This window comes from Dromiciops gliroides, chromosome 4 (genome assembly GCF_019393635.1).
Source record: "Dromiciops gliroides isolate mDroGli1 chromosome 4, mDroGli1.pri, whole genome shotgun sequence".
Taxonomy (NCBI): Eukaryota; Metazoa; Chordata; class Mammalia; order Microbiotheria; family Microbiotheriidae; genus Dromiciops; species Dromiciops gliroides.
Window position 1 is genome coordinate 135,371,947 of NC_057864.1, and position 15,513 is coordinate 135,387,459.

The following is a 15,513-nucleotide window of genomic DNA, read 5'->3' on the forward strand; positions in this document are numbered from 1 at the left end:
CTTTTTTTTTTTTTTTTTTTTTTTGCGGGGCAATGGGGGTTAAGTGACTTGCCGAGAGTCACACAGCTAGTGAGTGTCAAGTGTCTGAAGCCAGATTTGAACTCAGGTACTCCTGAATCCAGGGCCAGTGCTTTATCCACTGCGCCACCTAGCTGTCCCCCAAAGGAAAGGTATTTTCAAGACAATAGAAGTATAGATATGAAAAAAATATATAACTAGCAAAATTCCTTGACAACACATTCTGATAAATCATGAATTCATTCATGTCTGCCTTTCTCTGTATTGCTATTCAGTTTGAGGCTTTTCCAAAGTTGCTTATTGAAGGGTAATTGTTCAGTCACTTTTTTTTAAATTTTGGTGAGGCAATGGGGGTTAAGTGACTTGCCCAGGGTCACACAGCTAGCAAGTATTAAGTATCTGAGGCTAGATTTGAACTCAGGTCCTCCTGAATCCAGGGCTAGTGCTCTATCCACTGCACCACCTAGCTGCCCCAGTCACTTTTGATTAATTTGAATTTGTCTAATTCACTCAGAATTTATAGCTTTTTATATATGGATATGTAAATATATGGGTATAGATATATGTGTGTGTGTGTGTGTATATATACACACACACACACCCCCACACACATAATGCACATACACACACTATATGTGACTATAATCACACCTTTTGGGTTCTGGTACAGAAACTGTCCATTTACGGATGAGTCAGTAGATTCTGCAAAAAATAGCTTAAATCAGTTAAGGCTTTTAGTGTGGCTGGCATTCAAGTCACAGGAAAAGGAAGAATGAACCAAGGTCCAAGTGGGAGGTTTTGCTAGTATCTTCCTCTATTAAACTAACATCATCGGGGCAGCTAGCTGGTGCAGTGGATGGAGTACCAGCCCTGGATTCAGGAGGACCTGAGTTCAAATCAGCTTCAGACACTTGACACTTACTAGCTGTGTGACCCTGGGCAAGTCACTTAACCCCAATAGCCTCACCAAAAAAAACCCCAAAACCCCAAAAACCCTAACATTGTCCAAATAGGAATAGTAATAAAGAATTCTCATAAGCATATAGTCTTTCACTTTTATAGAACACTTTCCTCACAATATCCTGTGTAAGGTCGCACAGTGGATAGAGTACTGGGCCTGGAGTCAGGAAGATCTGAGTTCATCTCCTGCCTCAGACACTAGTGTGTGACCCATCGAAAGTTGTTTCATTCACTTGTCTGTCTGTTTCCTCATCTGCAGAATGGGCTGACAATAATAACACCTACCAACCAGGGTTGTTGAGAGGACAAAATTAGTTAATATTTGTAAGGTGCTTTGCAAACCTTAAAGAACTCTAGAAAAAACTGACTAAAGTCATTATTCTTATTCTTTTATGGCTAAGGAAACTGAGCTTCAGATAGACTACTTTTACATAGCACTACAGTTTATTTTGTATTTCCCAATACATAGAATAATATTTTCACATAGATGACTTATGAATGTATAATGAATTCAATATCCTATGTGATACTTTTAGTTTCCCTATGAATTCAAACAAATTAATTGAATTGGTCATGCCAAACTAATTTTGTTTACTTTTTTGACAGTTACTAGACTAATAGATCAGAGTTATATTCTAGAGATACAAGATCATAATTTTGTAGTTTAGGGTTAGTTTTAGAAGTATCCTCATCTAACCCCCTCATTTTATAGGTGAGGGCCAGAGAGATAAACTTAATTTGCCTAATGTCATACAGGTGGCAAAAGCAGGATTTGTACTCAGGTTCTTTAGTTCTGTAGTCAGCACTATTAATGGGCTATATGATAGGACAGTTAAATAAATTCAGAACACCTTGGATAGCCAGACCCAAAGAGTTAATCTTTAGAGGTGTTGTCATGAAAGGTCACAAGTAGAATGCCCCAGGCCTCTGTCCTTGTCCCTCTGCTAGTTAACATTTTTATTGGTGACTTGGATAAAGGCATCACCAATTTGGAAAAGATACAAAGCTAGAAGAAATACCTAAAGTATCGGGTAGCAGGTTGAATAAGATGATTTTTTTTTTAAGTGAGGCAATTGGGGTTAAGTGACTTGCCCAGGGTCACACAGCTAGTAAGTGTTACGTGTCTGAGGCCAGATTTGAACTCAGGTACTCCTGACTCCAGGGCCGGTGCTCTATCCACTGCGCCACCTAGTTGCCCCAAAATGATTTTTTGATAGAGATAAATATAAAATCTTGTACATGTTTTTAGACTTCAAAGTCATAGGCACAAGATTGGAGAGAGAGAATTAGATAATTCCTTTTTTAAAAAGATCTGGGAATTTTAGCAGTCTTAACAGTTGAACATTGGTCCAAAAGCAGGTTTTACATATTTTCTCTCTCTGATCTTGGGACAGTATTGGGAGGCATAGGGTCCAAGACTTAGAATATAATTGTCCTGTTATTGTCTGCCTTGGTTAGACTGCAGTTGAGTATTGTTTTGAGGTCTGAGGTCCACATTTTTAGCAGAAAAATACCTAAAGGAGGGCAACCAGGATGGTGAAGGACCTAGATACTATACTATATGGAGATTAGTTGAAGGAAATAAGAACTACATTTTAAGCTTTAGTATTAACCAGCTTTCACTTTCATGGAAATGGAATTTGGCAGTTGTCCACAAATTGAGTCCTTTTTAAGGCTTGTTATCAGATGTAATTTTTCTTAGAAAACATATGTGTGCTAGGGCCAGGAGAATGAAGAAAGGATATAGAAGGATGGATAGAACATTGGATTAGAATAATGAAAACCTTATTTTAAATCTTGCCTCAGATACTTACTAGTTGCATAGCGCAAGGCAATTCGCTTAACCTATCTGTGCCTTATTTTCTTCATCTGAAAATTGTTATAGTTCACATAACATGTTAATGGTGATATTAGAAGTAAAGTAATTTATTATGAAAAATTGCTATCTTTTTATTTGAATTACATGACATACAGGTACATTATGTCTGTGGCATTTCCCTGATCTAGTAACCCTTCCAAAATAGGAAATGAAGTTGGTCTGATAAAAATTCATCCTAGCTCTTGGTATTCATTACAACCTTTTCTAGATTTTTACAATCCATTCTTTTAATTATATGTACTAGAATTTTTCAAGGAATCAAATCTAAGACCCCTGGGGGATTTGTAAGAAGATATAAGCAAGTCCCTGCCCTCAAGAAGCTTATAGTTTAGTTGAGGAAATAAAGTTAGCATTAGAAATGATAATAAAGGATAAAATTGTATGGTTCAGATTCAAAATGCTATAGGAAAATGGGAATCCAGGAGTAGTCAGGGAAACCTTTATTAAGGAGATGGGACTTAAGCACTCAAATTTAGATAAGTTCTGGATAGGTCAAAGAGGACCAAAAAAACAATAACACTCAACAACCTTATTCTGGTTTTAGAGAGCATTATCCAAAGCAGGGAGGTAAAGTTGAGCTTGTAGATCAATAAAAAGATGGTACTAACTACAGGAGATTTTTTTATCTTGGATAGTCAGATTATAGAAATGATCTTGAGAGTCAGGGAGAAGTATTGAGTCTTGATACATTTAGAAATAGGAAGCTGTCCAAGGCTTTTTTGAATGAGAGCATGGCCTGAGGAATGTAAGTAAATGTGAGGTAAATTAGTCTGGAGTCAGAATTCTATATGGATTGAAGGGGAGGCTCAAGGGAAAATAGGTGGTGTGGGGGTCCTTAAGAATTACACTCTCTCACACACAATCCAATTAGAATAAAATAGTCTTTTATTTGGGCCGCTAGAGAAAGTGACTGAGAGGGAAGTCAAAGACTTCACCTCAGGGTGTGATGGTTCAGAGATATGATTCTCTGAGAGACCTTTCTCCTCCACAGGAGAGAGGCCATAACCTTTATAGGGGACAGATGGGGTGACCACCTGACTCTTGAAAGTTCCGATTGGGGGTGGGGAAAGCTTCCTGAGAGTCAGGGGGTTTTCTTTTGGAATGATAGTCATGACCTCTGTAGTTATCTCTGTCCCCTAGCTCAGGCAATAGCCATGCCTAACTTACTTTTCTGCTATAGAATTTAATCTCCCCTTACTTCTTAGGTGTATCCATCCTGATAGCTAGTTGGCTGGTTTAAACTTTAATAGTCCCAACCCCTATGTCAGGAGGAAAGAATGAACCTGGAGATATCAGGGAGAATAGCCTAGTAAAGAGGCTCTATGAGGTAAATGTATATATAATACTAGAGTAGTTCTGTATCACTATGAAAAAAATCATTGAATGTATTTATGAACTCAGTTTCCTGTCTCTGTGAAATAGGGATAGCAGTAGTATCCGCTACTGAAGTATCTAGCACTGTTGTGAGACTCAAACTGATGTGGGATGGAATTAGGGTCAAATAGATCGTGAGTCATCCCAAAAGAATTACAAGACTCAGTGACTTAGTTTCCCAAATTTTATTGCAATACTATGAATGATCACAGGGAGAGAACTAGAAAAGTGGAAAGGTATCTCTCAAATAAGGAAAGATAGAAAGTTATATTTATAGTATGGATAAATTGCTTATCAGTCCCATTTTAATAATCTCTACCTTAGGGAGGTACAGGGGAGGGCTTATCCTAATTTGCAGTTCCTGGGGTCCTAAGCCAACCCCCGAGGCGGGTACCTTTTTCCATGGAGGTGTGTTTGGGTGGGGGGGGGTTTACATGTCATAAGGTGAATTTGGGGATAAACTTCCCCTTTTCTGCACATGTCTCTTTCTGATTCCCATGTCCAATTTTCAAAATATCTTCATTTATTTCTAGTCTGAATTTCTATAGCCTGTCATTTTATCATTGTTATAGTCTAAGGTCTTCATGGCCTACCTCCCTAAGTTCCCATTATGGGTACTGATTCATGTGGATAAGAGAACTTAGCATTCTGACTTGTAAGTTGTCCATTAACTGGGGTCTGAATCCCTCTTAGAGCTCTTATCTGAATTAGAGCTTGGGTCTTAGGTTTTTCTGTTAACCCCTTTTTTGCCTCCTACATCAAAACTAGGGAATGTATGTTTGATGTGGGATGGAATTTGGGGCCAAATTGATCGTGAGTCTTCCCAAAAGAATTACAAGACTCAGTGACTCAGTTTCCCAAGTTTTATTGCAATACTGTGGGTGACCACAGGGAGAGAACCAGAATAGTAGAAAGGTATCTTTCTAATAAGGAAAGGAAAGACAGTTATATTTATCATATGGATAAATTGATTATCAGTCTCATTATAATAATCTCCGCCTTGAGGAGGTACAGGGGCAGGCCTGTTCTACTCATTATAATATTCTCCACCTAGGGGTGTTACAAGGGAGGGCTTATCCTAATTTGGAGTTCCTGGAGTCCTAAGCCAACCCCTGAGGTGGGTACCTTTTTCAGTGGAGGTGTGTTTTGGGGGTTTACGCGTCTTAAGATGAATCTGAGGACAGATTTGGCCTTTTCTGCCCATGTCTCTTTCTGATTCCCATGGCTAGTTTCAAAATATCTCCATTTTTCATTAGAATTTCTATATCCTTGTCATTTAGTCTAAGGTCATCATGGCCTCTCTCCCTCTGATCCCATTATGGGCACTGATTTCTGTGGGTACAAGAACTCAGCATAAGTTATCCATTAACTGGGGTCTAACTCCCTTTTGGAGCTCATATCTGAATTAAAGCTTGGATCTTAGGTTTTTCTATTAACCCTTTTTTACCTCCTATATCATATTAACTACTTTTCAAACCTTAAGGCGAAGCTCTAAATGTTAGTTGTTTTTCCTGAGCTTTGATTAAGGTTGTGGTCATAGAACAGAGAAGGAAGAGATTCTGAATTGGACTTAATGTCAGTAGGACATGACATCAGTGGGTATAATATGAAACAGTGGTGTCATTTGGTTACAATATGGCATATTAAAGAAAAATTTTAACTTTTATTGTTTTTTTTAAAGCAGTAAGCTATAAATCGATTACTCATAAGTTAATATAAAATATTGTTGTTATATAAAATTTTGAATTTTAATGACATTTTGCTTCATTCATATTCTTTGTGGGGGTGCAGAGCAATGAGGGTTAAGTGACTTGCCCAGGGTCACACAGCTAGTAAGTGTCAGGTGTCTGAGGCTGGATTTGAACTCAGGTCCTCCTGAATCCAGGGCCAGCACTTTATCCACTGTGCTACCTAGCTGCCCCTATTCATATCCTTTTAATGTCCCTTACATTATAATCAGAATTCTTAAATGTTCTATTGTCACTTCTTTTTAAGCCACAAAAAGAAATCAAATAGTGTGACTGTTGTTTAAATATTCATTTGAGCAGCCAAAAAGCATTTTGGCTTTATTAAGTGTTTTTATTGGATGTAATGAGGTATCTTTTACAAATTAAATTTTGTGCCTATCTTTTATTCTGTATTCTATTCTTAAATGCTTCCTTTTTAATTTTCTTCTTTCATTGTTGTATTCCATTTCTTCTCAAAAAATTTGTTTTCACACTCCCCCCAGTTTCTTTTCCTTTTATTCTTCCTGCTACACCTTCCTAATAATGCTTCTTGTATAACAATAAAGTAACTCATCTGAATAGTCTTAGGAGAGGTGGGAAGAGAAATGAAAAGAAATTATAGAGCCATAGGTCTTCTTGAAAGACCATATAGTTCTTAAGCTCTAGTTGGAAAAAACATAGGATGAATGATAGGATAGAAATCTTGAGTTTTATCTTCTGTTGTCTAGTATTGAATTAAAAGATTGAGAGTTTGATATGCTGCCCTAAGGCTTGACTTTTATGTTTGTTAAACCAACCCCACAAATCTTTGTTAACTGGGAGTTTCTTTTCTTTGATAGTATCAGAGAAGACTTCCCTCACCACAGTGACTTATACTTTCTCTGGGATGCTACAAGCAAATGAATCTCAAATTACAATGCAAATTGAAAGGATAAACCAAATTTGATTTTTTGAAAAAAGAATACTTGATACAAAATCACTGAGCATTATAAGTTGATGGGTTAAAATCGACAATAAGTATCCTAATGCATTATGAAATCATTAAGCATAAATGTTCATGAACATGTAAAACATGTTAGACATGGAACAAACCAAATTTAATATGCTGCCATCTTTAAGACTGGGTTACCGGGGCAACTAGGTGGTGCAGTGGATAAGGCACCAGCCTTGGATTCAGGAGGACCTGAGTTCAAACCCAGCCTCAGACACTTAGTAGCTGTGTGACCCTGGGCAAGTCACTTAACCCCCATTGCCGTGAAAAAAAAAAAAAGACATACAGCGAATATAGTTGGTTGAAAAAGATATCAATGCCAGTGGAATAGAGCCAATATAATATCTTGAATTTACTTAAAGCCATCCTTCTCAACTGAAATTCAGCAAATATTAAGAGCCTAATATGCAAGTCACTCCTCTTGATGTCAGAGATACAAAGATAAAAAAATTATACAATCCCTTCATAATTTGCATTCTCTTGGGGGTCAAGAGAGATTGGGATTTGACACATACACAGTAAATATGATACAAGGTAGAATATGATGAGGTCAAAGAAATCCTGACAGAGTACTCTAGGAAAATTTGAGGAAAGAGGAGCACTTTCAGTTCCTGCTAGGGATCAGGAAAACATGTCCCAAATGTCATCTCATTTATTTTCAAAAACATCTCTGTGAAATATGGTGCCAGGTATTTGCATACAAACTGTTATACACCCGAAATCTTTTTAAAAGACAAGTGTGTGGGTGGGAGCAGCTAGGTGGCGCAGTGGATAAAGCACCAGTCCTGGATTCAGGAGGACCTGAGTTCAAATTTGGCCTCAGATACTTGATACTTCCTAGCTGTGTGGTCCTGGGAAAGTCACTTAACCCTCATCGCCCCACAAAAAAAAAAAAAAAAAGAAAAGAAAAGAAAGAAAAAAAGAAGAAAAGACAAGTGTGTCCAAAACTTGTAGCTTTTTGAAATATGTATTGTCATGAGATTTTTTTAAAAATTGAACTTTTAAATTTATTCTTGAAAACTCCACTATTAAGGTAGAAAAACATTTTTTTTGCTTTTTCAGCTAACTAAAAAGTTGGATCTTGTTCCTTTTGCAACTAAGAGTTAAGTTGCATTATCCTCTCAAACTTTTCAATGAAGAAAATTTATAATGTAAAAATTTGAAATTAATAGCTGCTTAAACTTATCTGTGTTACTCTGATTAATTTGCTTTTTATTGGGGCACAGCCACAGTTGTAGACTAATGTCTGACCCTAACCTTCAGGTTTATCAAAAGCTAAAATTTCATCTTGCACAGGAAAAACATTACCTTAGAAATATGTCATAATAAGTGCAAAGAAGTGGAATCCTTTTTTTTTTTTACTAACTTCAAAGTATCAGAAAAATGTCATTTTAATTTTTGTATATATTTAATAAACAGATCTGAGTAAATATATGCTTTTATATTGTATCATTTAAAGATCACTTCCATATTATAGAATTGTTGTGACTTCAATAGTCACTCTGATTTTAATGCATTACATATTTTTGTTTGTTTTTGTTTTGAGTTTTTTTGTGGGGCAGTGAGTGTTAAGTGATTTGCCCAAGGTCACACAGCTAGTAAGTGTCACATATCTGAGGCCTGATTTGAACTCAGGTCCTCCTGAATCCAGGGCTGGTGCTTTATCCACTGTGCCACCTAGCTGCCCCCATTTTTTTTCTTTTTTCTTTTCTTTTTTTGGTGAGGCAATTGGGGTTAAGTGACTTGCCCAGGGTCACACAGTTAGTAAGTGTCAAGTGTCTGGGACCGGATTTGAAATCAGGTCCTCCTGAATCCAGGGTCGGTGCTTTTTCCACTGCACCACCTAGCTGCTGCATTACATATTTTTAAAATGATTTCTAGGTTCAGCTAGGTAGCACAGTGGATGTCAGGTGTGGAGTTAAGAAGACTTGAATTCGGGGGCAGCTAGGTGGCACAGTGGATAACGCACTGGTCCTGGGTTCAGGAGGACCTGAGTTCAAATCCGACCTCAGACATGACACTAGCTGTGTGACCCTGGGCAAGTCACTTAACCCTCATTTCCCTGCAAAACAAAACAACAAGAAGACTTGAATTCAAATATACTCTCGGACATTTACTGTGACCCTGAGAAAGTTACTTAACTTCTGATTGCCTCTGTTTCCTCATCTATAAGATGAAGATTAATAACAGCTCTTGCCGCCCAGGGTTGTGAGGATCAAAAGTACTTAGCACAGTGCTTGACACTGTATAAATGTTAGTTATTCCATCATCATCATTATTGTTTTATTTTATTTTATTTTTTTTAGTGAGGCAATTGGGGTTAAGTGACTTGCCCAGTGTCACACAGCTAGTAAGTGTTAAGTGTCTGAGGCCAGATTTGAACTCAGGTAGTCCTGACTCCAGGGCTGGTGCTCTATCCACTGTGCCACCTAGCTGCCCCCATCATCATTATTATTAATGAAAATATCTTCAAGTAGAAAATTTGACCTAGTAGCATTCAGGCAAAATTAGGCCATTTATGTATATTTACAGTCTAAATAAATGCAGTTATATATTTATGATTAACCATTTTTACTTTGTATACTTTAAGGAATTCTTTTTTTAGATACAATAGTGGAAAAAATCAGTGCTTACTTTTCTGTACTGCTTGTCTGCTTATTATCAAACTAAAATTTTTTCAATTAGCAAAAAGCTTTTTTCTTTTCCTTCCACCAATTTCTTGTTTCCTCCCCTCCCCCAATTTTGAGGGGAAAAAAAACCCTTTTGGCAAAAATGGTCAAGTAAAACAAATTCTTGCATGGGCTCTATCCAAAAATTATGTCCCAGTTTGTATCCTGAGTCCATTACTGTTCTGTCAGGAGCATGTTTGATTATGGGTGCTGTGAAATTGTGGTTGGTCATTTTCTTGCTCAGCTCTCTTTAGACTTTCAGAGTTGTTGATATTTCCAGTGTTGTTGTTATTTAAATTGTTCTCCTGGTTATGCTCATTTCTGTCTTCATCATTTAAAAAAAGTCAATACTATAGTAGCAAAGGTAGGAATAGAACATTCTTCCCATAAATCTAGAGGACACACTCCCACGAATGCACAAACCATTAAAGGGAAGAGTAACCATTCCTAGGGAATCACATCACATGTGGCTAATGAACATATCAGTAGAGAGGCAGCTGTTACCTTTGGTACTACAGAGCCACTGATGTCTTCTGATAATGTATTATTGCTGTTCCCACTAGGCCTGGCCCACTCCCCTCTGGCTTCACATGATATGTAGTTTCTGCTGGATAAACAATATGCTGACTAGTACTCTGTTGTCTTATGGGAATTGTTCTTCTGATCACATGTTCATTGTTCTGTTGGGCACATGGTTGAGACATTTTTCTACCACAAGCTTCTGGGCTTTTTCTGGGAACCTCATTTATCTGTAATGTCCAGAGAAGCAAAAACTAAGGACAGAATATTAGGAAAAGCTCATATTTAAGCATCAGGAAGAGATGGAGTCATCACGGGCATGGAGAGAAAACAATAAGAAGATATTGTTACGTAAGCAGGTGGAGGAGAAACTGACAAATTCGAGAGGATGAAGAAGTGTTTTAAGGACTAGATAGAGGTCTAGGAGGTTAATATTTTGAATAGTCATTAGTTCAGGCAGTTAGAATGGTATGGCAACAATACTCTGGAGAAAGTTTTCAGTCATTTAGTAGCACCAAAACCCGTTTTGTGAGAGATTAAAACATAAGTGAATGTTGATATAAAAGTGGGAACATCATATATAAACTGTTCTTGGTCATTTTACCAAAATAATACATTACATATACATATACATAAATAGATAAAATATATAGTTATAATAGCAAATTTTTCTTTATATTTGAAATTGTGGTGATTTTAATACTTAAGTCACTAAATCATTTAAAAATTTTTGTTTTGTTATATATTATTTTGGTCATAGAATTTTCCATTATCTTATTTTAATTTAATGAACATATATTGAGTACCTGATATTTAAATGGCATTTTCATCTAAAGTGAATGAACAGAAAATGAGAATGAAAAAGTAGCCATTTATTACTCAATAAAGAAACTTATGATTCATGATTCATATTGCAATAAATTACCAAGATTGATGTTTGCTCTATCCAATTTTTAGCTTCTCTTTTTTATTCCACGGTATTATTGACTGTCAAATTTTATAGTCAGTTTAGGACAGTGTCTTTTAGTTCCATTTAACTTCTCTGAAAAAAAGACCTAGAATGTATGAAGGAATTTATACTTCTATTCTCTCCAAAAACATGATAGAAAACTTTTTTTTTCTAAATGGAAAAATTACTTCAGTCTATCACTAATTATATGTGACTACTAAAATTTGTTCTATATCCAACTCTTAAAACATGAATGCAGTTTTGAGAACTCTTAGTGGAATAAAATACTTTAGACCTTCTAAGTTATTATACTTTGCAAAATCATTTGATTATTACTATTTCTGGGGGCTTATCTTGTAGAAAAATTTTTGATTCCACTTTTAGAAAACATAAATTCATGATTTAAGTTAAGACTTTGTAACAAAATAACATTTCCAGAGAACTTGAGGTTTTGGCCTAGAAATTCATTTAATTCAGTCTCTTTTATGGAATTTTTTTTCCTACTCTGAATACTTTTAATTTTATTTTTTAAAAAGATTAAACTGCTTTTTTAAAATATTTACCAGGATCAGCCAAGATCTGGCTCTCATTGCTCGAGAAATCAATGATGTAGCAGGAGAGATCGACTCCGTGACTTCATCGGGCACTGCCCCTAGTACCACAGTAAGCACTGCCGCCACCACCCCTGGTTCTGCCATAGACACTAGAGAAGAGGTAGGAGATCTTCATGGAGAGATGCATAAGGTTCTTCCTTTTCTTGATTTCTTTTGCTTTTAGCTTTTTGCAGAGTTTGTTTCAGCTATGCCTTCCCTCCTCGTGTGCATGAACCTCTGCATTTTTCCTCCTTTGCTTTAACATATTCCTTTTACATTTCTTAACAAAACTAGTGAAGGCTGATGTCGGATCCATGATGACACTAAAACCTTAGAAGGTATTATCTCTTAGAACATACATCTAGTTCATTAACCATTAGTTCATTAACCATTAGTTACTCGTCCATGATTCATATAAAAGTGAACATAAAAAAGCATCTGAAAATGGATGCATCTGAAAACATTTGAAGTTGAGGTTTTTGAAAAGCATAAAGCTGACCTCTATACATATCCTACAGATAAGAAGTTATGCTATAAAGAGATAATCAAGAAATCCCTTATTATTAATACTTTTTAAAAGGAACAAAAATAAATACTAGTTTACTAAATTTGCAGGTTCTAACTTAATTTAGATTTGCTTTGGACTACAATTTATTGTTCTACTTCCTCAATTTTATGAAATGCTTTGTTAAATTATAGTTTTAAATGACTAATCATTTTGACAAATTTAAGTCCAGTAAATAAAATACTGCTATTTTTTCTCCTGTTGCCTTTTATGCTACTTTTTATAGTCTTGTTTTTAGTGTTGATTGTTTTTTGTTGTTGCTGTCTTGTCCCTAACTATATGGCAAATAATGTTTGTTTCATTTTTTGTATTGTTTTGTTAACATATTAGTCACCTATAAATGTATAGAGAATGAAATTGTCATTTTGTAGAAAATAAAAGCTATTCTTGGTGGCAAGACATACACAATTTTTCTGGTACATTATAAATGAGCAAATATTATTTTCTTAGGTGCATAACTAAATTTAACCTAATAACATAAATATACATTTTCTTAGTCCCAGTAAAACTAATCACATTCCATTTAATAAGCCTTTTTTTCCATTTTGTTTTCTGTCAAAATCTGAGTTACTGTGTAGTTTGTGTACATAATTTATACTGTAGATGGCAGTATCTCATTTTAGCTAGGTATATTTTTCTGTAAAATTATAAGTCTGACTAGTAAAGACTAAAAATACCTGTTTTGTGGATTATTCTTTAATTTTCCTTTTGTCAATTGGAACTTGCAATTTAATATATCTTATGAAGAGAATTGGCAGAACCATTTGGGGGAGAAAAAAGAAATAAACTTATTTTACGCTGGTAAAGCAATGTGAGTAAAATTAACTCATTGTCTATGTATGTAACTCAACCTTTATTTTATCTACCATCTCTTTTCCACATGGGGGCACTCATATCCATGGGAGGATAACAATGTATATATATATAAATACAAATACCTCTTTATATATAGGTACACACATAGACATATACATGTATTTTGGATATTTCAAACTCGAAATCCATATGTTCTATAAAGAATTGTGTAATTCTATCATGTAAAAGTAAATGCATGTTCATATAAAGTACACATAAAACAATAATGGGATTATTGGAGATCTCGTACTTCTATTATTAAGAAAAAAATCGGGGGTGGCTAGGTGGCGCGGTGGATAGAGCACCGGCCCTGGAGTCAGGAGTACCTGAGTTCAAATCCAGCCTCAGACACTTAACACTTACTAGCTGTGTGACCCTGGGCAAGTCACTTAACCCCAATTGCCTCACTAAAAAAAAAAAAAAGAAAAGAAAAGAAATTGGTCTAATCATAAAAATCATAATATTACTACCAGTTAATTTACTATAAATTTTAGTTTCCTCACAGCTATTCTTTTCTCTTTCCTTTTAGTTGGTTGATCGTGTGTTTGATGAAAGCCTCAACTTCCGAAAAATTCCTCCATTAGTTCATTCTAAACCACCAGAAGGGAACAATAGACCTAGTGATTCCAGGCCTCAACCAACAGAGAATCCAGAACATTTAACAATTACAAGGCGGAGAACATGGAGCAGAGATGAAGTGAGTATTTCAGTCTAGAGAAACAGTTGCTTAAAAAGAAGGATAACCTAAAGGGGATCTATAATGAAACTCTTAAGCTGAAATCTAATCAATGTATCTATTTCCTTTGGTGGTATACATCACAGCCTCTCCATACCTATGCATGTGGTGTGATTCTTGTCTCTTTCCTTCCATCTATATGCCACTGAAGGTGACCCAATGTTTTAGTCCTTCCTGTCATTCTTTCAACATTGAATGGGCACTATTATAAGGGTATATCCATTGGTTACCCCTTGTTCTCACTAGATGATGAGCTTATGTTTTTTTCTAGTCTATATTTCTCTGACAACAACTCTTTTACCTCTTTTACACGATTTCTTGTTAGAAATGTTTTAAAGTTTGCTCAGGCTAGCCATGTGCTTCTCCATTATCCTTTAGTTGATAAGCTGTTTAAAATATGTAGTACTCCATGGCTTAGAGCCATATGGCAACACTGGAAAAATATTGCTGTTACAAAGGTGGTCATTTATTTCACAGAGAAGTTTGGTGGCATTAAGAGCACTGCACATTTTCTCAACAGCAGTCCAGCCTATTTTCCTCTTCCAGTTTAATTCAAACATGGCTCTTTGTCCATTTATCTCTCTGCCCTACATATATAATACATATGTATATATAGACACACATGCATACATGCATACACATTTGGTACTGGTAAACAAATTGGCCTTTGGGCTTTCCATCCAATTAAATGTCTGAGCAGTAAGCACTCTTCATCAACTTGCTTTTTCCTTGTATACATTGAGTGATTTTGGGTGCCAAATAGAAATTTTGCAGACAGATTAATGCAGTCAACAATGGCATCCAGAGACAGAAATGATGTAGAATCCACATAGAAATAGAAAGTCACTTTTTTGGGTTGTACTTTTTGGGTAGATATCTTTGGGAAGCCTGTCCTTTTATCTTTCACTTGATATGAGTAAGCAGAATCACTGATTAAAGCTCTATTTGTTGTCATATCTTTTAAGGGATCTTGTGTGATTTTGATATGCATGCATTACCTTGCTGGAAAAGAGATGTTAAGATGGTATTTGACTATGTCAAATCAATGCTTTTTAAAATAAAAATGTGAATAACAGCTAACATACAATAAACAGTAAGCATAGTGGGTCTTACATATCCTTTTCATTCAGTTATATAACTATAATTATGTGGTTTGCCACAGAATATCATAAAATCATAGATTTAGAACGAGAAAGAACCTTAGAAATCATCTAGTCCATCCCTCTTATTTTATAGATGAAGAAATTAAAGTCCAGAAAGATTAAGGGCTTTGCCCAAGCTTACACAGATGGTAAGCAGCAGAAATAAGATTTAGGCCAAGGTACTCTGAGTCAGAATCTATTGTATTTTCTATTATATCTTTTTTTTTTTTTTTTGGTGAGGCAATTGGGGTTAAGTGACTTGCCCAGGGTCACACAGCTAGTAAGTGTCAAGTGTCTGAGGCTGGATTTGAACTCAGGTCCTCCTGAATCCAGGGCTGGTGCTTTATCCACTGCGCCACCTACCTGCCCCTCTATTATATCATGATTCTTCACTTCTCATATTTTCATCAAGGATGCCCTGGATGTGTATAAAGATATTCTCAAAAAAATTGAAATGGGATGGTAGGGGTATGGGTCAGTAGCTGGTAGTCAGCATCACTTGTTTTGAATAATAATGTCTGAGATTACTGGTCAGA

The 15,513-nt window shown here is 35.8% G+C and overlaps 1 protein-coding gene across 8 annotated transcripts in view; it reads left to right on the forward strand.

Annotated features, from left to right (window-relative positions):
- The window catches only part of CEP170 (centrosomal protein 170), a 186,274-nt gene that overhangs the window by 151,569 nt on the left and 19,192 nt on the right, over positions 1-15,513 (forward strand). For 5 of the 8 annotated variants that reach the window (XM_044002545.1, XM_044002541.1, XM_044002546.1 and 2 more), the window contains 2 exons: positions 11,653-11,830; positions 13,629-13,796. In XM_044002545.1, the coding sequence (XP_043858480.1) occupies positions 11,653-11,830; positions 13,629-13,796 (346 nt within the window). The remainder of the gene's footprint in view (positions 1-11,652; positions 11,831-13,628; positions 13,797-15,513) is intronic. The other 3 variants (XM_044002542.1, XM_044002549.1, XM_044002544.1) reach the window with 2 other exon arrangements.